Here is a 22,773-nt window from a genome sequence, read left to right as displayed (position 1 = left end):
TAAAACAACACACACACTGTCAAATGACAGTGAAATAAATAGCAAAGCATTAAAATATATAATATTTTTTAAGGAGAAACAAAATTTCCTCATATCAAAATTTGATTTCACATCTCAGCTCAAGTGTTATTTTGCAGGCAAAAGTTGTGCCTGTTTTCTCTTAAAGTTTATACAAAGTTCAGAATTCAGAGACTAGCCTAAATCTATATGGACTGCATAGTCAGTGAATGTTAACCCACTTTAATTGATGTGTTTAATGCAGTTCTTTTCTTAGTTATTTTTTAGCAACAATAGATTTCATGTATCTACTGTTTTTGTTTTTCAAACAGAAGTTCAATAAATTGATATAAAATTAACAAATAATCTATATCAGGAAGATAACTGCCAACTCATGTTTCTTAATCTATTGTAAAAAAGTGAAAAACTAAAAGGCACAAGTTAAATAATTTCTGATCAATTTACCTTTTTCCTAAGAGTTTTTAACGTACAAAATAAATACCTTTGACTACATTTTAATTTAATTCCAAATAACCTTTCCTAAATATAGAATCGTAATAGCCATCCTTATGTAGTCAAGTATGCTGAAATTTTTGGATTTGTTTTTAGCTATCCTCTGTCACGAAGATTTTGTCAATTCTACTTTAAAATGTTTTATATTTACCCTCTCTATTTTCCATGTTATCACCACAGTTCAAACTTCATCATTCACACCTTGTTTGCTCTAAGACCTTCCTGACTGACCCCTATCTGAAAGGCCTTCCCCTCTTTCCAGATTAACCTTCCCACAGTGAAGCTATTTTTTCATTCCTCAGACAAAAATCTTTCTGTGGCTTCCCACTGTTCTGCATAAAGTTCACATTCCTTCACCAAGCCTTGTCTTCAAATGTGCTACTTCGGATCCTGTTCTCCACTTCTCCTCCAGTGACACTGGGCTACGTCTTAGCCTCTAAACACAGCTTGCTCTTTGCCACTCTAGCCTCTGATCATGTTCCTACCTCTTACTGTAATCCTACTCTCCTTTAAAGCCTACTTAACAAAAAGTGTCAGGAAAATACCATCTCTACCCCTTTCCAGCTGTCTTACCTTGTTTCTGAGTCTTTGTTTAGCCATCTACCAATGGGGAATAAAACTACCTACCTAAAATAGATATTAAAAATTAAATGAGCACTGTAGCTTTTAATACAAACCTAGTACAAAGGCGCTCGACAAATGTTACTTTAAAGGCACTCTCTATTTAGAACGATTACTTTGTCCCTGAAGCGAGTTATTATTATTTATATTCATCTAATGATAAATTTTGCACTGTTGTCTGGCATCTGTAACACTGTCTGTGTTAGATGTTCATGTATTTCATATTCTCAAATAAATCAAAACTCTCAAATACACTATAAGTCTATGAAAGACAGAAGCCAAACACTACTTTTTTTTGCCATCATTAGCACAGGTAACAAAATGTCTTAAATGAATGAGATATATTATTGATAATTTATTGATATTAGAATGGGATAATAAATATATATTTAGTGTACTGATAGAGTATTTGTGGGAGGAGGGTTGTTTGAGGGAGACGTAAAAATTTTCCGAAAGAGTTGAGCAGGAAATGAAAAAAGAAAGGAAAAAAATACAGAAAGAGAAAAGGGTAAAAATTAGTCAGCTTTCTTTCGTGAAAAGCACTCTAAAAATACTTCCGATTCACTAATGTCAAACAGAATATTTGAAGCATAAGCAGTTTTCATCACAACAGTTTTCATTAGATAGCAAGACACAGACTGTATTAAGTAATTGCTAATCCAAAAATTTTGATAAAACTAGCTTATTATCTATAACTAATTTCTGATGCAGACTTGTTAATCAGATACAGAAATAAGTAATAGGATTAAAGGCCTGATGACTGTTTAAGTGAAACTAATGGGTGATTTCAGGGATAAAGAAATATCTATAATTCATTATAAATGTATTTTGTCAAATACTGATTAATAAGTGGGCCATTTTACAAATGTAAAATCTAAAAATTATTGCCTATAATTGCTTACATTTCAAACAGAATTTTATCTGCAGTATTTAGGTAGTTAGTGGCCACTTTAAATTTCACTACAAATTGCTGAATTAAGCCAAAAAATAGGAAATGAGCTACTGCTCATTTAATACAATTTGTTCTGCTTATTTCAAATCTTTAGACAGATAGCTAAAACTGAGAATATAATCATATTAAGAAAGTTTATTTATTTGAACTGAAATAGATGAAGGGAATAAGCATTTATAACATAAATGCTTTGTGCATGGCAATTATGCATAATCTTATTTAAACTTAACAATCTGATGAGGCCAGTCTCCCTCCCTCCCCACTGTACAGAGGCAGAAACTGAGACTCAGGTAAGTTAAATAATTTTTCCAGAGTCACTTAAGTAGTCTGACTCCATGCCCATGGTTTCTTCACTATGCTTTCCATCAAATGCTGCCTTCATCAGATGAAAAGCTAATCCACAATAGGGAATAAAAATTAAAGATACCTGCAGAGTTAAACAAAGCAAGACAGAGCTAGGAAACAGGACAAATGCTTAAACAGAGCTACCGGTTCCCCAGGACACCTCCTATATCTCAGGTAACCAAGTAATTCTACCACCATCTTCCCAACAAGAGACTGGAAGAAGCCAATCAGATATAGTAGATAGTAGAAAAAGGCAAGAAACCAGGGTGGGGGTAGGGTTTGGGCGTTGAGGGGTAAGAGGGAAGAGGGTTAGGTGAAAGTCCAACACACTGAATGGCAAGATCACTACCTCATCCCCAACCCCCTTGGTGCCAAACACCATGACAGCGTGGTATAATATCTACCACCCCCATGCCACCAGAAGATTGGATGATTCTTCCTGAAAAATGTCCCTAAAAAGTGTATCTATAGATTCTGACATCTGGGAGGCTTACAACAAATGGCTGGGTCTCTGACCAGTACTCTTCAAGTAAGGTCCACCAGTCTTACCCCTGCACAAAGTGCTTCCCCAAATGATTTCTTTGTGCCTCACCCTAAAAGAAAACCGTATCACCAGTAATTTGAAGAGTACAGTAATAAATACATATAGATGCAAAACAACGCACAAATCCTCTGTCTGAATTTTACTTATTCAAAGGAGGCTGTGTTTTGCTTTTTCAATAAAAAGTAAGAACAACTTTGAAGGTGGTTTGACTTGAGAGTAAAAAAATTTGGAACTGAAATACAGCTTTTTAAATATTTTCTAGTCTAAAGTTCCTCACTTCACAGAGGAAGAATTTGAAGACCAGATTTTATTTTTAAGTAATCTTTTATATCATTTTTAAAAAGATTTAAAACAACCAATGCCTACTAGCTAATTATCAGCCTTACTTGGAATCTGGAAGATTTTAAGAAACATTTATTTTTTAAAAGTTAAGATTAGTAGAATAATGGTCTGCCCTTCAAGAATCTCAATATTTCAAAATATAGCTGCAAACCAAGAAAAGTAAAGATTAGGGGAGAGAAAAGTACCTCTAAAGCCAAGTAATTTATTCTATAGGAGAGTGGAGACCTCCTTCTATTGGAGGTCCTGAATTCTTTCCAGGACCAACAGACTTCTACCTGTGCATGGAATAAGACTTTGAATTTCACAAGCATGGTTAACTGGCTTAGGAACACTAAACGGTACATCAGATAATGTGGATGAAGAGGCAATGAGTAGACATACTGGCATTAGTGTCTTTCTAATGGCAGCCACTGAGAGAAGAAACAGCTGTAGTCACGTAGAAAGATTGACTAGAGATAAAACCACAAAGAAGAGTGTACAAAGAAAAAGTAACTCTTCTAATCTTAAAACTCTTAAGCTATTCATACTCCAGCACAGCGTAATATTAGATTTTTCGCAAGTTTGACCCTAAATCATCAAGAAAAAATATATATATTCTAATACAGTACAAAAAGAGTAGAAGGTAATGTTTATCAAAAAGTGAGGTAAAAAGTAATTCATGTGCCTTCAAGCAAGACAATGTATTGTCCTTAGAATAAAATGTGAAAATACAATTGAATGAAATTTTTTTTCTATTTAAATATTTCAAGAGATATAATAACTTCAAGAGATGTGATAAAGTTGGAAAAGGGTTTGAAGAAAAACAGACATTAACAAAGAAAAACAGAATCAAGAAGAAAAAGGAACTGAATTTTATAGCCTGGGCGACTTAACTGGTAACAGTAACATGAAGGAAGTCACTTAGAATAATAACTTTGCTACAATCTAGAAGTTATAAAGCCTTTCAAATCGTGGAAAAGACTAACATAGGAGTTCACAGATTGTCTCTCCAGGATCTTCTTTAAAAGGAAACAACAAACTCAATGTATGAGTCTTCAGAGATAATACACAAAATGAATACAAGTGTGTGGCTATCATGTGTGAAATACATTAATCTAAAACTGCTCCTCTGTAAGTCCAGATCATATAACAGTAAGATATTGAGATTCACGGGAAATATCTGCTATTTCAATAATCATAAATTTGTTGAAAAAAGTTGTAAATTAAAAACATACAAAATAGATATATATGTACAGATGCAAGGCCAAAGTATATACCTCATTAGGGTAATGTTTCTTATAATGGTGTGACTTTCTATTCCGAAGAATGCTCTCAGAAGTCCTGTCTGCATGACGGCGCAATAGGTATCCTGTTTCTGGACCTTCTTCACTGGAGACTTCATCAGAGACATTTGTTACTGTCCTTTGGGTATCCTAGGTTAGGAGTATAAAAAGAGTTGTTGGTAATTTCTGACTAACCTTGCAGCTTTAAAACTACAAAATTTTAAATTATACATACATATACACATATACCTTCAAATACCTCTAAAGATCTCAGAGTAATTGATTAGTACTACCTGATTTTCTAAAAAATGTCTTAAATCAGTGACTAAAGTAACTCAATAGTCATTTGTCAAATATTGTTCTATGACATTTCTGTTCACAAAAGGATCTGAAATGTCTTACAAAATTGAGAAAGTAAAATAGTATAAAAGCAGAACAGAGACCCTTTAAAGGAAGCTTGAGAGACCTAAAATGAATTACATTATTCTCACAAACCAAAAATGCTATCAATCTTAAGACCAGCACTGATTTAATAATGGGCTATGAGGCAATGAGGAGGTGACTGGTAGCTGAATGAAATACATATGAGGCAGACAACACCATGTAAATATTGATTTTTTAGAGATAATCAGATTCCAGAAGTTCTGAAACTGAGAGACTCCAGAGCAGATATTTTACTGATACTTTCATGTTCCTCTTATATGACGTTAGTAGGTAATACATATCTGGAAATGTGTTTGAAAACTGCATGACTAAAAACTTAATTTATTTGTTGACTGATGCTAGTGATGTGAGGCTCACATTACCAGAGAGTTAAATGCCTCAAAAATCTAAAAGCAGAGTAAGGGACTCTGATTCATTGCTGCCCCATGCTATTTATTATATAGCTACAGGTACTGAAAATACATGTACTGTCAAGCAATAACACATACTTCACTCAAAATAGAGAATCCTCTTTTCTTCCTTTACTTTCCTTAACACACATGTTCATGCTTACGTTCCTAAATGTAACAAAGGTAACATCTTTTAATTTGACCATATATATATATTTTTTTTACTGTAACAGCTTTTAAAGAATAAATTATTTGGGCTTCCCTGGTGGCTCAGTGGTTAAGAATCCGCCTGCCATCGCAGGGGACACGAGTCCGATCCCTGGCCCGGGAAGATCCCGCATGCAACGGAACAGCTAAGCCCATGCGCCACAACCACTGAGCCTGCGCTCTAGAGCCCGTGCTCTGCAACAAGAGAAACCACAATGAGAAGCCCGCCCCCCGCAAAGAAGAGTAGCCCCTGCTTGCCGCAACTAGAGAAAGCCCATGCGCAGCAACAAAGACCCAACACAGCCAAAAATTAAAAACAAACAAATAAATAAATTAATTAAATTAAAAAAGAATAGATTATTTAACCAAAAATCTTCAGGTAAACAAACAGAAAGAAGATGTTACATTAAGCTTTGTTACAATAAACCCAGGGCTTCTTCTGGTAAAGTAAACAATTGTTATCCTTAGCAAATATTTCCTCAGTAAGACTTTTTTTCAAATTAAAAACAAAACAAATGTGCTGACACCAAAGGTAACAAAGGTAGGAAAAACAAGGTAATATTTTCTTAAAGAGAACATTAATGGAAAACCAGGGTCCTAGTTCAGTGTCTAGAATAATTTAGATGTTCCATTTGAAATAAATTCTTACATACACACAGAAATGGGGAAATAAAAAGTAACGTTTAACAAATATCAACTATAAATTATAAAGTGCTTTAACATTTCAGAAAAACTGGAGCCATCAATCAATTCAGAAGGTGCCAAGTTATACTAGAAATCAGGTTTATTCACACTACTTTATCGGATTTTCAGCTTCATCAGTGTGATTTGTAAAGGCTCACAGAACACATTCTGGAGAAAATACATATACTCGAGGGCAACTACTATGTCTAAGTCACTTCCCATTAACTAACATAAAATCACACAAATTACTTTTAAAAATCACACTTACTTTGCTGGGAATGTTCCTCAGTGTTCCTGTGTTCCAGGTTGCCTCTTCTGCTCGAAGAGTTTCACACTGAGGTTCATGGCTTTGTACTCCATCTTCGCTGCTTTTAACAGTCTTTTTCCCATCAAGGGATACATAGCCATTGTCAGTCTCAGTTGATTTATCAATTGAATTCTTTGCTTTCTTTGCTCTAAAAAGGAAAATATGTGAAGCATGTTATGTGGACTAGCTTATTCTGGATAGGTTACCAGCAGAAATTATGATCTGTTAATAATTAAATCTGGTAGTTATTTCTCAGCATTTTAATCACTACCTTATTTTTACAATAAATAATTCAGAAATATAATATCTATCATAAAAAATAAACATGTAAATCAATGTCCTACTTCAGCTTATTTTATAACTTTTAAGGTCTTACAAATAGCAATTCTAAGAGACATGCCCTAACTTACCAAACAATTATTGGTCAAAATCACCTGGTCTGGACTTCCCTGGTGGCGGAGTGGGTAAGAATCCACCTGCCAATGCAGGGGACACGGGTTCGAGCCCAGGTCCGGGAAGATCCCACATGCCGTGGAGCAACTAAGCCCATGCGCCACAACTACTGAGCCTGCACTCTAGAGCCCGCGAACCACAACTATTGAGCCCATGTGCCACAACTACTGAAACCCGCGCACCTAGAGCCCGTGCTCTGCAACAAGCCACTGCAATGAGAAGCCCGTGCACCACAACAAGAGTAGCCTCCACTCACCGCAACTAGAGAAAGCCTGCGCGCAGCAACGAAGACACAACGCAGCCAAAATAAATAAATAAATAAATAAATAAACTTATTTAAAAAATGATTAAAAAAAAATCACCTGGTCTTTGAGCAAAATCTAGGATCAAAATTTTAGCGATTTTATTATGGTTAATAATATATTTTTAAGGTCTTATTTTTTAAAGAACTACCTCAGTAATTATTAAGTTGCAATTAGTGGTTTAACTTAGGTTTTTTTTTTTAATATTTATTTATTTATTTATTTTTGACAGTGTTGGGTCTTCGTTTCTGTGCGAGGGCTTTCTCTAGTTGTGGCAAGCGGGGGCTGCTCTTCATCGCGGTGCGCGGGCCTCTATCGCGGCCTCTCTTGTTGTGGAGCACAGGCTCCAGACACGCAGGCTCAGTAGTTGTGGCTCACGGGCCCAGTTGCTCCGCGGCATGTGGGATCTTCCCAGACCAGGGCTCAAACCCGTGTCCCCTGCATCGGCAGGCAGATTCTCAATCACTGTGCCACCAGGGAAGCCCTTAACTTAGTTTTAATACTCTCCTTTACCCAAATACTTTACCATTAGTATGGATACATAAATATTCTGATAAATTCATTTTAATATACAATGGAGACACAGGACCTTTTGTAACACAAAGCACATGAAAAAAAGGAAAACTCTGTACAAGATTCTACATAATGGAAGAAGTAAAAACAAAGAACGCAAAGAAAAAGAAGTAACCTCTTTCACCCACTGAAATACTCTAGAAAAATGTTAGTAACGTAGCTTACAAGTACCTAAAAGACTACAATTGAGGTTCTTCATTTATAGGTATTAAGTTTTTCTCAATACAAAAAATATAACATGGAAAATAATAAACCATTTGATTAACAGGCAAATGCTTGCAGAGTCCTCTTCAGAGACTACGGTGGGTGAAAGAATGGCTATCCAAAAGAAATATTAGTAGAAACATAATGTAAATCCCACATAAAATTAAAATGTGCTCAATGCAGATTAAGTCTGTCATAAAACATTACTAAAAAGCAATTGTATTTAATTATACTTAAATAAATTCCCTTGAATTTTCTCCAAAGTATCAGTTTTGCAAGACAGGAAAAATAAAACTAGTATATTGCCTTCAGGCAGCTCAAAAAACAAAAGGACTTTCAAATGGGGAAAAAATGTTACCTTTAACACTACAGTTACTCAGTTCTATTGGAATCTATCAGAACTGTGCAGGACCTTAGAATTCATCTATGCTAAATATTCATTTTGGAAACAAGGAATCAGAAATATAAAGAGGTCTAAGTGACTTATTTAAGGTCACATAGCCAGTTAGAGGCAAAGCTGCCATTAGAACACAGACCTTCTGACTATGAGGTTAATTATATTCTCCACACTACCTCCAAATGCCCACTCTCTGGGAAACTGCCTGTTAGGATTTCTTCTTAACACACTCATGAAAGCCTAGAAAATTTCTGTCTCGTACAAACAGGCCCCTTTCCTTCCTGACCTTCTCCTGCAAGACTACTAAAGGGGACAGACAGGCCATACCTCCCATATGCTCTACAGAGCTCTGATGCTTTCTGGTTATGAAGAACACACCTCAGCAGAGCTGCAAGACTCAAAAGTCTAATCTTCTGACCCTTTTCTTTCTATATTACCCTAAGAGGCATGGAGAGACTAAGGGAATGAGCCATAGAACAAAGATCGTTTAAGAGTGGCAGAGGGAGGGAGGAAAATGAATTACAATAGAGAGGAGAAAGGGCAAAAGAGAAAATAAAAGGTGTAGAGAAAACCTGTGACCTTCTCTGCCTAGAGAAGAAAGAGATAGAAATACCAGTTATTAACTGTTCCCTTTACCTCTCCCTTGAATATTGTGGAAAACGTAGATGTGGAAAAACACCAAGGGAAGTGAAGTTACTTGATATCTTAAAAATGTGAGAAACTCAAAGACAGTGAAAGTGTGTGCTGGAAAGGTATTTATGAAGCTTCATGGAAACTGTACTGGGCTGGAAAGGGAGGGGGAAGGTGGTGAATAAGGTAAAGGAAGACTGAAAAGTTGATAGAACAGAACCATTAATCAGCCAGGATATGCAAGAAGAGAAATTTATTTGGGAAGAAAGATAGAATGTTGGACCTGAAGTGCCTGGGAACATCCTGAGAAAGATCAGTAAGCAGTTGATAACACAGGCCTAGAAGCCAATGGTCAAAGCAAAAAAAAAGTAGCTGTAAACTTGCAGAGTGAACCAGAACCCTAGAGGGCCAAAAGATACGGGCTTAGTGAAAAGGGCTTTGAATCAGTAATAACGGCTGCTTTAAGAATTTTTCTAAGGGGAATGTATTCTTTCCTTACCAGGACAGAGTAAAGACTATGTTAAGCCAGGGGCAAGAGTACTAGTAGCACTCGCTCCATTTACCTTTCGGCTATCTCCTACTTCCTCCCTACTTCCTCTCTTCCTTATCTCTGCCTCCTTCCAATCTTCTCTGGGTTGTTTCTCTCTCCCAATATCTCCTCGAAGTACAAGTAACACTATCAGAAGATATGAACAGAAAGTTACTAAGCTACAGTAGCTATCTGATGCTTCTCTTCTGCTAAGTGCAGATAACTTACAAACCAAGCTGAAATAACAAAGAAAACACTAAATGTAAGTACCAATCTCAGAGTTTACAAAGCAGCTCAAAATACAAATCGAGGCAGCTTGGCAGTGGCTGGTGATAACAGCACTTGCAAAAGCATTGTTGGAATGGAACAGCAGGAACAGCCCAGCAACAGCCAGTAATGGTAACTCATATGAAGGCAATTTTAGGGCAGGGGGCCAGGTGCAGCCCAGAGGGGATGGGAGATGGGCTACATACAGAGGATTAATTGAATAAGTATATTGAGAACAATAGGAACCAGACTTTTCAGTGGTAGAGAAGGAAGATATAAAGAGGAGAAAAGATAAAATGAACTCCGTGATATTGTATCTGAATTGGAACTACCACTGCAAATTCATGGTTTATATCTAAAGAAATAAATATAAATGTAAAAGGACACACACACACACACACACACACACTTTCTAGCTCTGTCCACTGAGAAGGCCCCAGGGTAGCAACACCACAATAGCAATGAGCGTATCCAGCATTCAGATCTTGGTTTCTATACACCACTCTCCTTGAAGAAGTGATTCATTCCAGGCCTGAGGCAGTGGAAGTACAAGTTGAAGCTGGAAACATTTTGTTGTGCCAGAAAGTAAGGAAGGGTTCACAGAATGATAAGGACATGACAAAAAGACAAAGAAACTGCTCAAAGGGGCTCCCCTGGCCAAATTGAAGCCAATCTAATAACAAAATAAATAATGACAGCAACAAATTGAAAAAAATAGAAATCCATAAGTAAATAATTAAGGGAAAGCTCTTCCGTAAAGTAGAATGCCAAGTAATAAATGTAGAAGGAACGATAGAGTTAGAAACATTACCATCATTTGGCAACCACCATAATAATAATTCAAGCAAGAATCATCAATGGATACTAAAACCAGAAGGTGAAGGTGGGATGAGAAATAGGTTATTTTTATAGTTAATGCAGCTCCACATAGGACATTTGTTGATTATAAAGGAAAAAATAAATAAATTTATAATGGAGAAATACAGCAGACACTATCTTAATCAAGTGATTCATATAAATATCACTAGTAAGGGAACAAATCTACATAGTTTGCCACCTAACAGGATGCAATGATATTGCTGCCAAAAATGCATAACTGGGTTTAATTATGAAGAAATATCACACTACCAACTCAGTGATATGCTGCTAAATGTTGAACAACCAGCTATCCAGGGGTAAAAAGCTCTTGTTTATAGTGTTCCCTTATTCCCATGGTGTAAATAATCCTACCATGGCCAATTTCAAATACCAACTGACAACGCTGAAGACAGCATTGGGAAGAGATATACATATTCAGCTCTCACAAGTCACTTGGAGCTAGATCCAGAAAACCACGTGCACAAACCCAAATTAATAGACATTCTACAAAGTGACTGCTCTGTATCTTCAAAACTGTGAAAAACATGAAACTTGAGGAAAGACTGAAGTCTGTCCCACAATGAAGGAGACAAGACATGACCCCTGGATGTGGCACATGATCCCAGATTGATCCTTTTGCTGTAAAGGATAAATAGGGACAATTAACAGAACTGAACTGGATCTCTGGGGGAAGATATATGGGAGTTCTTTGCACTGTTCTCTCAACATTTCTGTAAGTTTGAAATTGTTTCAAAATAAAATTATATATTTTTAAAGGTACAAACTGATTACTTTAGATCTGAGCATCAGGGACATGCTGACAGGAGAAAATGTAGGAGGGCTAAGTTCCAATAAAGCAGGTTAAAGAGGGTCAAAAATTGTGACTGCTCCAGGCAAGGTTTAGTTTTACCACTGATTGCTATATCATTCATATTGTCATTAATTGCTGAAAGTAAGAACTTCACAGAATTATATTAATTTCTCAAAAGGAACATAGTTTACCAAGACTCATATGTTTAAGTAATTCTTCCCATTCCCTTACAAAAGGGCGTAAAGTTATTAGGGAAAGACAGTGGGAGTGAGAGATTTATATTTTAAATATATATATTGTGAAATTCTACTTAGAGTATATTTTTTAAAGGGAAGTAACTTCTATTTAAGTGAACTGAAAAATATGTAAAAAAAAATAAAATAAACTGGGGCTTCCCAGGTGGCGCAGTGGTTGAGAGTCCGCCTGCTGATGCAGGGGACACGGGTTCGTGCCCCGGTCGGGGAAGATCCCACATGCCGCGGAGCTGCTGGGCCCGTGAGCCATGGCCGCTGAGCCTGCGCGTCGGGAGCCTGTGCTCCACGACGGAAGAGGCCACAACAGTGAGAGGCCCGCGTACCACAAAAAAAATAAAAAAAATAAATAAATAAACTGAAGCGAGCTAAATATTTTTTTTCCTTTCTTTTTTTGGGGGGCAGGGGATCATTTAATAGAATTTCCTCCTTCTCAGGGGAGAATTTAGTGGGGTTTTTTTTTGTAATTGCATTTTTTTTTTGTAATTGTATTTTTTTTTTTTTTTACAGCATAGTGATTCAATATTAACAGCACTTTGATTTTAAAATAAACACATGATTCTAAATCATCATTCCCTATCAAAAACAAAAGCAGGATAGAAAGAAGCTGGTTAGGAATTACTGTCCTACAATATAGAAAGAAATGGTACTTTTTAGTATTATCCACAGAAAGTTCTTACCTTTTGATAGCTACACTTTATGCATATAACACACTCACTTAATAAAACCAGAGTTAACAATAGTTTCTTAGACCAACCCAAACACTATGAGTCACAGGCACCTGGGCCGTGAGGTTAGTAGTATGTCGAAAATGGAGACATACAAGTCTACTATGATTTTATGTATTCCATGACAGAAACAGTATTTCCTGCATTTGGATTTTTTTAAAATTGAAGTAGAGTTGATATACAATATTATATTAGTTTCAGGTGTACAACATAGTGGTTCAGCATTTATATAATGCTGCACTGGATTCTGAACAAAAAGCATTTGCAAAGATACAATGTGCAATTTCACTTCCATGGTCATGGCTTATAGTTTTATAACTAGCTAATAACTAATTAACACTTGAATCTTTGGATGGCATGACCTGTGTAAAATTTTCTTTAAAGTATTATGCTTGACATTCAAGAAGGGTAGCTCTATGTCAAAAATACTCTTAGGAGGACATGACTTTACATGTAGTATAATTACCCTAGTTCCTTTGTGAGATATAGTGAGAGACAATTTGATTCTTTCCTAAAAAAATGCAAATAAATGTACAATCTACACCATAAGTAAATTATAAAACTGAATTTTTTCACATAAAAACTTTAGCCAAGGGCTTCCCTGGTGGCGCAGTGGTTGAGAGTCCGCCTGCCGATGCAGGCGACACGGGTTTGTGCCCCGGTCCGGGAAGATTCCACATGCCGCGGAGCGGCTGGGCCCGTGAGCCATGGCCACTGAGCCTGCGCGTCCGGAGCATGTGCTCCGCAACGGGAGAGGCCACAACAGTGAGAGGCCCGCGTACCGCAAAAAATATATAAATATAAATATAAATATAAATATAAATATAAATATATATATATATATATATATATATATCTCAAATGTATTGTGTCAAACATGAAAACCACTGTGTTTCTATATTTAAAAACCTAGTCAGGTAATCAAGAACACTCATGATACTCTGTCCTGCCATGGCAAAAGCGTTGGAAGTATTTGTTGGTGCTCTCAAAAATATTCAGAGGTATACAAATTGAGCCAACTGAAGATCATCCTTTCAGTATTAAAGGACATTAGAGTTGCTAGGGGGAAGTTAACAGTAGCAGATAACTCTTGTTCTAGAACATAGTATGAAATTTCTGGCCTTGCTCTCATTTGCACAAGGTTAGGAATCAAGGAGGAGAGGAGGTTAGAGAAACAAAATGCATAAAATCTCAGATATAAGAAAATGACACAGGGGCCTACATATAACCATCACTGCTATCTGGAGCTATGCATACACCTTGATTACATGCTAATATAGCCCTTCAAAGACTTTTGGGACCCTGTGTTTCTCTAAGTATCCTCTGCCACACATAAGTGTCAGAGGTGTGTATCAAATTGGGTTTATTTATAGTACCTGTAATCTTTTTAGGACCAGTCCAACTCTAAAATACAGTGACTCTAGCAAATTTAGTAAGTTATCTAGTTGTGGCCTTAAAAATCTGGGATATATTGGCATTTACACGGTCTTCATCCTTGTCTGTGGAAGACATCCAATAGACCTTCACCCAGTCTATAGCTTAAATGACTGAACTTTTTAAACTACAGTCAGTGAAAGCCAAATTTTAATCCCTGTATCAAAAATTTCTGGTGGAACTGCATACCATTTTAACTTATTTTATGCAGTATACTCCATTCTGTGAAGAAAATCAATTTACTGAATCTAATTTTCACTTTAGTGTTAAAAACAGCAAATACGGAAGCTAAACAGAACAGAAATCTTCAAGGTAGGTCAGTCACACATAGGAATTAACAAGTAACCTGGTTTTATTCTGATATCTGTCTCTAATTCACCAAGTCAATTTATATGTTACTTTTTCTACTCAAAAAAGAGCATAATTTCTACTGACTTTGTTTTAATGATATTGTGATCATCAAATGAATCTTAAAGGACATGAAAGAGTACTTAGGATCCATTTGAATTTTGAAATAGGTATTATGCTGAAGAGATGTAAAATCTACTCTTTTAAATATTTATTTATTTTTGGCTGTGTTGGGTCTTCGTTGCTGTGCATGGGCTTTCTCTAGTTGCACGAGCAAGGGGTACTCTTCATTGTGGTGCGTGGGCTTCTCATTGCGGTGGCTTCTCTTGTTGCAGAGCACTGGCTCTAGGTGCGTGGGCTTCAGTAGTTGTGTCTCGCAGGCTCTAGAGTGCAGGCTCAGTGGTTGTGGTGCATGGGCTTAGTTGCTCCATGGCATGTGGGATCTTCCCGGACCAGAGGTGAACCTCTGTCCCCTGCATTGGCAGGCGGATTCTTAACCACCAGGAAAGCCCCACAATCTAGAGGTAATTCTTCCTATTTAATCTTTCTAGTAGCAACTATAATTATGCTAATTTAAGACAATTAACTGATATTAAAGGGCTAAATCCTTAGGAAATACAGTCGATTTCTACATCTTTTCTAATTGATACTTTGTTTGCCTTAGTTTTCTCAGGTTTGTAGAATTCCTTTACAATAATTCCCAATTTTTTTCAAATAAGAAATACTATGCCTTATTTTAAAAAGAATAGTTTTATCTTGAGAATGAAATGAACTCAGAGATGATAATAAGTAGGGCCTTTCCAACATATAAATACAGGATGTTAAAAATGGTAGTTTTCATTCTAACATCTAGAAGACCATCAAGTCACCAAATACAAAGCTTAGATATTTGTGTGGTTATGCATTTATTTTCTCATCAGTTATACTAATTCAGATACCTTAATGGAAGCATCCAGCTTTTCAACTTGTTATCACCAGAAACAATTTTAAGTCTCAGTTGATATTTCAGTTTAAGCCCTTTCTGATTTATCAAAGCCTGAAACACCAAGACATCATCAAGATTCCAGAACTCAGTTTAGAACTTCTAAAACTAACATTTTTAAGATCTTTTTGTACCCAATATTTAAAACAGTCTCATTCATATGCTGGCAAACTAGGTCGCAAATGAGACAGCTGAAAATACTGCATCTTTAAAAACATTTAGATTATAGTTGTCATGATTAAAGGGAATAAATCCAAAGGGATTTAGCCATTATAATATCAATTAGTAGTAGTCAAGGTCATGCTACAGCCCCAAAAGAGGAAAATTAAACTCTGAAACTCGTTTGACTAGAGAAACATGGTAGAATTCTAAAGGCACCAACCTGTTAATTTAGGAGGATTCTGAATACTACATAATAATACAACACCAGTTTCAGACAATGAAAGCAACTAAATGATCCCCCCAAAGCAAAACATATCCACTATGCTATTTATAATTGCTTAACAGAAAGTGTTGAGAAATGTTTAAGAAATTGACTCTGCGGTGATAAAACTATCATATCTTTACTGTCAGAAAGTAGAGCTATTTACATACATTAAAAAAAAAGACTAACAAAGAGAGAGAGAGAGAGAGACAGAATCCAACCCAAGTTAAAAACAAAACAAAACAGGGATTTCCCTGGCCGCCCAGTAGTTAAGATTCTGTGCTTCCAATGCAGGGGGTGCAGGTACGACCTCTGGTTGGGGAACGAAGATTCCACATGCCAGCGCTGTGCGGCCAAAAAAATTCCCACAAAAAGCAAAAAACAAAACCAAACCTGTATCTTCTCTGGAAGAAGACTAAGTGGCTGAAAAAGTCAGAGAATCAACTTAATGCCACATTACTGCAAACTATCAATATTAAAATTTGGGAAAATTTCCCCCAAAATTACAATCAATAAGAATATGCCACGATACAACTGCTTAAAATTGTATAATGCATGATAAACTTTATCATAAGAGCACAATCACAAACTGATAAAACAATGATATTAGTAGAGAAGTTAACAAAAGTGACCATAAATAGTTACTTGCAGTATCCCTTTTCTTGATTTCAACTTTCATCAGTTTTGGTAAATTTTTATTATGGTACAAACTAAACAAAAAACCCAAAGTACAAAAACAGAATTTCATATTATAGTATATATTTTATTCTTTCAAATAACAATATCTATATGTTTTATTTTAGATAATTGAGGCTAAAAAAAGTCATACAACTCACATGCCATATTAAGAAAGCCAATTTTACCTATAGTGCCGATAAAAATAAAATACCCAATTTAATAGAAATAAAATAGTGCTTGAGAAATCACAAAAGAAACTAAAACCAAAAAATCCTAACTGAATATACTTTGATGGTATATATTCATTCTCATATAGATGTATTTACATATATATCAAAGTAAATTTTTATGGTCTCTATTTTTCATTACCTATAGCATTATAACTTATCAAAATAAAATCCATAATAGGGCTGTCATATTTAAAGTCATTAGTACTCATTACCTGAGACTGGAGTGCCAGAAAAGGGATAGTGCATTTCTATGCCATATGAAGTCTTGAATAAATACAAACCCTGATAAAAAGAAAGCAGCATGCCAGAGATCTCTGAAGACAGCGCCAACGCTGTAAGCGGTGCTTGTACCGTAGCTCTGAACTGCTCCCTCCTGTGTGTTATCTGTGGTACTAGAACCATCTCCTTCCCTATGTACTTCCAAATGGGCTGCTTTTCTTAATTTCCTTCATTAGAAGAGATTAAGAGTGGAAGGTAGCTTTAAAATTTTAACAACCACTTTCTCGGTAGTACATTTAAAAATTTGCTAAACATAAACACAGGAACTTTAATACATAGTAAAATTCAGATTGCTGGATAAAAGTTATGCCAAATATTAAGTATATATTCAAGGCCAATTTCTATAAATGTTAAGGTATTGTTCCTTGCTCATACTGACACATCAGTGGACATTAGGTTGTAAGGACAGCATTGGACAGATATTTACAAAAGCATTCCTTCACTATTTAAATGCCACCTACTGGCAGATGAAGAAAAGAAAATGTAAATTGGAGAGAATTGTAATCTGTGTGATCAGCAGTGCTATTTATCTAATGAGGTATTATTTTTTTTCAAAATAAAGAGGGCTTAAATCTCAATATCCCAAAACTGCAAATGTCACAATCTCTTAGGAACAATATTCAAAAGAGGAATTGCTCCCAAAGACCCTTAAAACAGAACTCCATTGTGCTAAGTGGCCAGTAAGACTTGCTATGCTTACTTAGTCAAAGAGCAATATTAAACAGCTTCAAATGACATTTAATAAATGGAATTTAGCTGAAAAATTTCCCTGACTTTTGTTTTTGCCAAAGTACAAGACTTTGTAAACAGTGGGAATTATTAGCAATGCCAGCTAATGTGTATTCCCTACATTGATATTAAGTGCCTCAGCAATGAGCTTCAAGAAAGAAAACAAAAACAGGCATGGGGTCTCAAAATGACTCTGAAGCAAATAACAGAAACTAAATCATTCAGTAGCTGATTCTGAAGCTCACTGCTTTATTTTAAAAAGCAACTTTACAAGATAACATTTTATTCAAGTCAAGAACAAGCTTGGATTCAAATTACAAAAATCTACAAAAAGATCACTTTTAAACAGACAGTACCTTCTCCTTTTACCTCCTGTACTTAGCGGAGGTTTAGGTGTTCTCGTTGAAACAATCTGGCAGTGCACAGTTCCCAGGAGCAGCATCAGCCATATCGGCCCAATCACTTCCGTCAGAGGTATGCTATGTGGGCTAGAAGCGGAACAGAATAGTACTATTGCGGCAACTATAAAAAGGGAAAGAAAATACATTTAATTATAGCTCTGACAGTCACTTCCTCAAAACTTTAAAAATTGCTCTAACATTGTTCTTTGCCAGATAATTTTTCTAAATTTAAATGAGTCTAAAAGTTACTCCAGACAAGCTCTTTCAGACTATTTTATTGTTTGCCCCTGGCTAACCATGCCATTCAGAAATAAATTCTCAGAACAGGGTAACAGCCAACATGATCTCTAAAGTACACAACTTAATACTTCAATGAAAACTAGACACATAAATCTAAAGACATTCTTGGTAAGATCACAGACACCCTCCTCAGTTTAGAGGAAATGGGGGACATATAAAGAAATAATTAAAACACCTGTAATGGACTGAATTGTGCCCCCCACCTCCATTCCAAATGTTGAAGTCCTGACCCCCAATGTGACTATCTTAGCAGATAGGGCCTATATGATGTAATAAAGGCTGAATGAAATCATAAGGGTAGGGCCTTAATCCAAAAGGACCAGTGTCCCTATAAGAGAAAGAGATACCAGAAATCTCTCCCAGCTCATGCACAAAAGAAAGGCCACGTGAGGATACGGCAAGAAGGTGGCCGTCTACAAGTCAGGAAAAGAAACCTCCAACAGACACCAATCCTGACAGCACCTTGATCTTGGACCTCCAGAACTGTGAGAAAATAAATTTCTGTTGTTTAAGTCCCGCAGTCTGTAGTATTTTGTTATAGTAGCCTGAGTAGACTAAGAGAGTATGATAGATAGGAAAGATATGTAATTAAACTGGAGGTTTATTAAGGAATTCTGATGACTAACTCTCAGAGCTAATGTAACTCTGAGGGAATAAGGAGTTGACCAAGTACGTAAAAGGAAAAAAGGGCTACCCAGGCAAAGAGAGTTACCCCAAAAGCATATAGGTTACAAAAAAAAGGTACAGAATGGTTAAGAAAGAGTAAAGAGCTAATTTAGTCTGGTTAAAATTGGAGAGAAATTCAATAAGAGACTGACTGAAAACTTGGCTTTTTATCTTGAAGGCAATGATAATTAGGAAAATTTAGAACTTAAGAGGCTGGTTTGGATTTGTAATTCAGGACAGAAGGTAAAAGACTTAAGGGCATGACAGAAGCCAGAAGTAGGGATGGAGCTGAGAATACATAGTTGAGATACTTAAAAGGCATGTGACTGAAGTGAAAAACTGTAAGTAATTATATAAACCCAGTCTGACTGCAAATGATTCTTCTACCCTTCAGGAGATGAAGGTGGGATAGAGAATGAGGACATAACTCAGAGCACTATACCCTACTCAACATGCAAGGAGGTGGAAGCACAGGGGTTTCTAAAGGCACTAGCAGACTGCTGAGGGTCATTAGGGTCATATCACAGCTTTGTCACTGGCTATGTAACTTGGAACAGGTTAAGTCACTTTTTACTTTTAATATTTATTTATTTAGGCTGCGCCTGGTCTTAGTTGTGGCACACGGGATCTTTGCTGCAGCATGTAGGATCTTTAGCTGCGGCATGTGGGATTTTTAGTTGCAGCACCCAGGCTCTTTTTTTGTCATTGTTGTTATGGCATGCAGGCTCTTAGTTGCAGCATGTGGCATCTAGTTCCCTGACCAGGGTTCGAACCCGGGCCCCCTGCATTGGGAGTGCAGAGTCTTAACCATTGGACCACCAGGGAAGTCCCCAGGTCACTTTTTAAACTAAGCTTTGCTAGGAAAGTGTTCAGTGTTCAATCTTTATACACACTAATAATGTTAAACTTCGGTTTGGAACTGAAAATACCTCTTTTTCATTCCTGATCTAAGCTGTGTTCCCTAACCGTAACCTTATTTAATTTAGGCAAGCCAGTAAGTGAATTTCAGCCAAAGTATGTGAACTAGTTACACTGCAAACTTGTCTGCCTTCAAATACTAGAAAGCAACAATATCAAAAAAGCACAATGCACAGTGGTTACAATGAATGGTATTGATTAATTATCACTCTCATAAGCAATTGCAATTTCTGACCACTTTAGAACAAAGTGTTCTCCTCTAGGTAAACTAGATAGCCTTAGAAGATAACTACAAGTTCACTCCCTCTTATGTATATAAGATATACCCTGGCTTAAAAAAAACAACTTTACCTAAATAGAAGTCTTTCATTTTTATTGTATTTTCCTTTACTTAAAAGATATTATCTTTTACTTAGCGTTTGTTGATAAAATATATTTAAATAATCATTCAGGATTATGATTGTCTTTTTCTAAAAAAAATAAAAGACATTAAAGAGACTGAAAGGGTACCACCAAACTAAAATCGTTGCTTTGTTAGAGCGATGGAATGTGAGCGGCCTCTTTTAGGCTGCAAGCGCTCAGGAGCGCTGGGCATTTTGCACTGCAGGCTGCTGTGATGGGAGGCAGAGTCCTAGAGGTGTGACGCATGTGGCTCGAGGTCCGACTGCCTGGGCTCGACCTGGGCTCTGCTACCCTTGGTGACTGTGTGGCTTTGGGCCCTTGGGTCCTTCAGGTCCTGTGTCTATAAGCTAGGCATAATAATAGTACCCATTCTTCACTGCGTTGTTGTGAGTACTAAATGAGTGTCTGTGAAATGCACTTAGAACAGTACATGGTACGTAGAATTTCAATACAGAATGAGGACAGTCTCAGAATACAAAGGTTAAGAGGAAAAACAAAAACACTGCTGAGAAAGGAAAAATGAACTTCAAGGCTGCATAAAAAAAAGACTGGTGTGAAGTCAGAATGGCCATCATCAAAAAATCTACAAACAATAAATGCTGGAGCGGGTGTGGAGAAAAGGGAACCCTCTTGCACTGTTGGTGGGAATGTAAATTGATACAACCACTATGGAGAACAGTATGGAGGTTCCTTAAAAACCTAAAAATAGAACTACCATATGACCCAGCAATCCCACTACTGGGCATATACCCTGAGAAAACCATAATTCAAAAAGAGTCATGTACCACAATGTTCACTGCAGCTTTATTTACAATTGCCAGGACATGGAAGCAACCTAAGTGTCCATCGACAGATGAATGGATAAAGAAGATGTGGCACATACATACAATGGAATATTACTCAGCCATAAAAAGAAACGAAATTGAGTTATTTGTAGTGAGATGGATGGACCTAGAGTCTGTCATACAGAGTGAAGTAAGCCCAAAAGAGAAAAACAAATACTGTATGCTAACACATATATATGGAATCCAAAAAAAAAAAAAGGTCATGAAGAACCTAGGGGCAGGACGGGAATAAAGACACAGACCTACTAGAGAATGGACTTGAGGACACGGGGAGGGGGAAGGGGAAGCTGAGATGAAGTGAGAGAGTGGCATGGACATATATACACTACCAAATGTAAAACCGATAGCTGGTGGGAGGCAGCCACATAGCACAGGGAGATCAGCTCGGTGCTCTGTGACCACCTAGAGAGGTGGGATAGGGAGGGTGGGAGGGAAGGAGACGCAAGAGGGAGGAGATATGGGGATATATGTATATGTATAGCTGATTCACTTTGTTATACAGCAGAAACTAACACACCATTGTAAAGCAATTATACTCCAATAAAGATGTTTAAAAAAAAATGACTGGTGTGTATGTATATGTTGGGCTGCATTTGGAAGAGACTGTAATTTTAAAAAATCCTCTCAATTTGTATTTTTCTTTAGCCATCCACAGATTCAAATTTTCATAAAGTTATTTTGGAAAATAACTGCTTTGTTTTCTCCAAAATTTTAAATACCAAACTAGTTGTGCCTTATTAAATGAAATATCACAATAAATGTTTATTTTCATACTCAGTAGTAGTTAGCATATGTTAGAAATAAAAAAACCTTAGTAATCCTAAGAACAAAATATGCTGAAAGTTAAAAGCAAAATGCATTTCTATCAATTATACCTTGAAGAAGATAAAGGACCAGAAGCCAGAAAAAGATGACTTTTGATGTTACTTGTAACCACCACCGGAAGAAAAAGGGAAAAAATACAACGCGAACAATTCCCTTTCTAGTCAGAGAAGTCCATGGACTTTCAGGTTTTGCCTTAGCAAATGCAGACCCTGAGAAAAGTAACAAAATGACAGAGAACATTTATTACTCTTTAATTTCCTTAAAGAAACAATTTCAACATTTGAAGAACAATAAAACATGAAATTTTATTTTGTACTATGAGTGGGAAATGTCCAATTTTGGATAGGAGACACTTTTAAAAACATTATTCATGTTATCATATTAACTCAGGTACTTTGAAAAAAAACATTTTTAACTGAATAACAGCAAAATTTCTCCCACATATTTTATAAATACAAGACAATGTTCAAATGTCAGTTCCAGTTAGGAATTAAAATTACCACTTTAATTTTTATAACAAGCCTTATAGTTTGCTAGGCAAATATGAGCTGCTTTTCTTTTACACTTATTAGTTCTTGGAATGATTCTTAGTGGGAGAAAAGACTAGCCAGTGGTATTTAAATGCTTCCATCCTCTCTTTTTTTTATACTACTTCTGACTTCATTTAGACTCACATTGCTTCTATTTCTACAAATATATATA

At 36.3% G+C, this 22,773-nt stretch overlaps 1 protein-coding gene, 1 long non-coding RNA gene and 1 other non-coding gene across 8 annotated transcripts in view; 1 reads left to right on the top strand and 2 right to left on the bottom strand.

Annotated features, from left to right (window-relative positions):
* The window catches only part of PHTF2 (putative homeodomain transcription factor 2), a 112,823-nt gene that overhangs the window by 25,789 nt on the left and 64,261 nt on the right, over nt 1-22,773 (bottom strand). For 5 of the 6 annotated variants that reach the window (XM_073809590.1, XM_073809592.1, XM_004320387.4 and 2 more), the window contains 5 exons: nt 22,122-22,280; nt 18,071-18,236; nt 16,988-17,152; nt 6,569-6,755; nt 4,571-4,726 (listed from right to left, as the gene is read on the bottom strand). In XM_073809590.1, the coding sequence (XP_073665691.1) occupies nt 4,571-4,726; nt 6,569-6,755; nt 16,988-17,152; nt 18,071-18,236; nt 22,122-22,280 (833 nt within the window). The remainder of the gene's footprint in view (nt 1-4,570; nt 4,727-6,568; nt 6,756-16,987; nt 17,153-18,070; nt 18,237-22,121; nt 22,281-22,773) is intronic. The other variant, XM_073809591.1, reaches the window with a different exon arrangement.
* Nucleotides 18,872-22,773, top strand: part of LOC141279516 (uncharacterized) — a 34,420-nt gene continuing 30,518 nt past the window's right edge. Inside the window, exon 1 of the long non-coding RNA XR_012333895.1 lies at nt 18,872-18,900. This is a non-coding gene — a long non-coding RNA (uncharacterized lncRNA). The remainder of the gene's footprint in view (nt 18,901-22,773) is intronic.
* Nucleotides 19,834-19,906, bottom strand: TRNAG-CCC (transfer RNA glycine (anticodon CCC)). Its single transcript has one exon. It is a non-coding gene; the product is annotated as a tRNA-Gly (tRNA).

Source organism: Tursiops truncatus, chromosome 9, assembly GCF_011762595.2.
Source record: "Tursiops truncatus isolate mTurTru1 chromosome 9, mTurTru1.mat.Y, whole genome shotgun sequence".
Classification (NCBI taxonomy): Eukaryota; Metazoa; Chordata; class Mammalia; order Artiodactyla; family Delphinidae; genus Tursiops; species Tursiops truncatus.
Note: the sequence above shows the minus strand (reverse complement) of the source record. Positions and strands in the feature narration are given on the sequence as shown.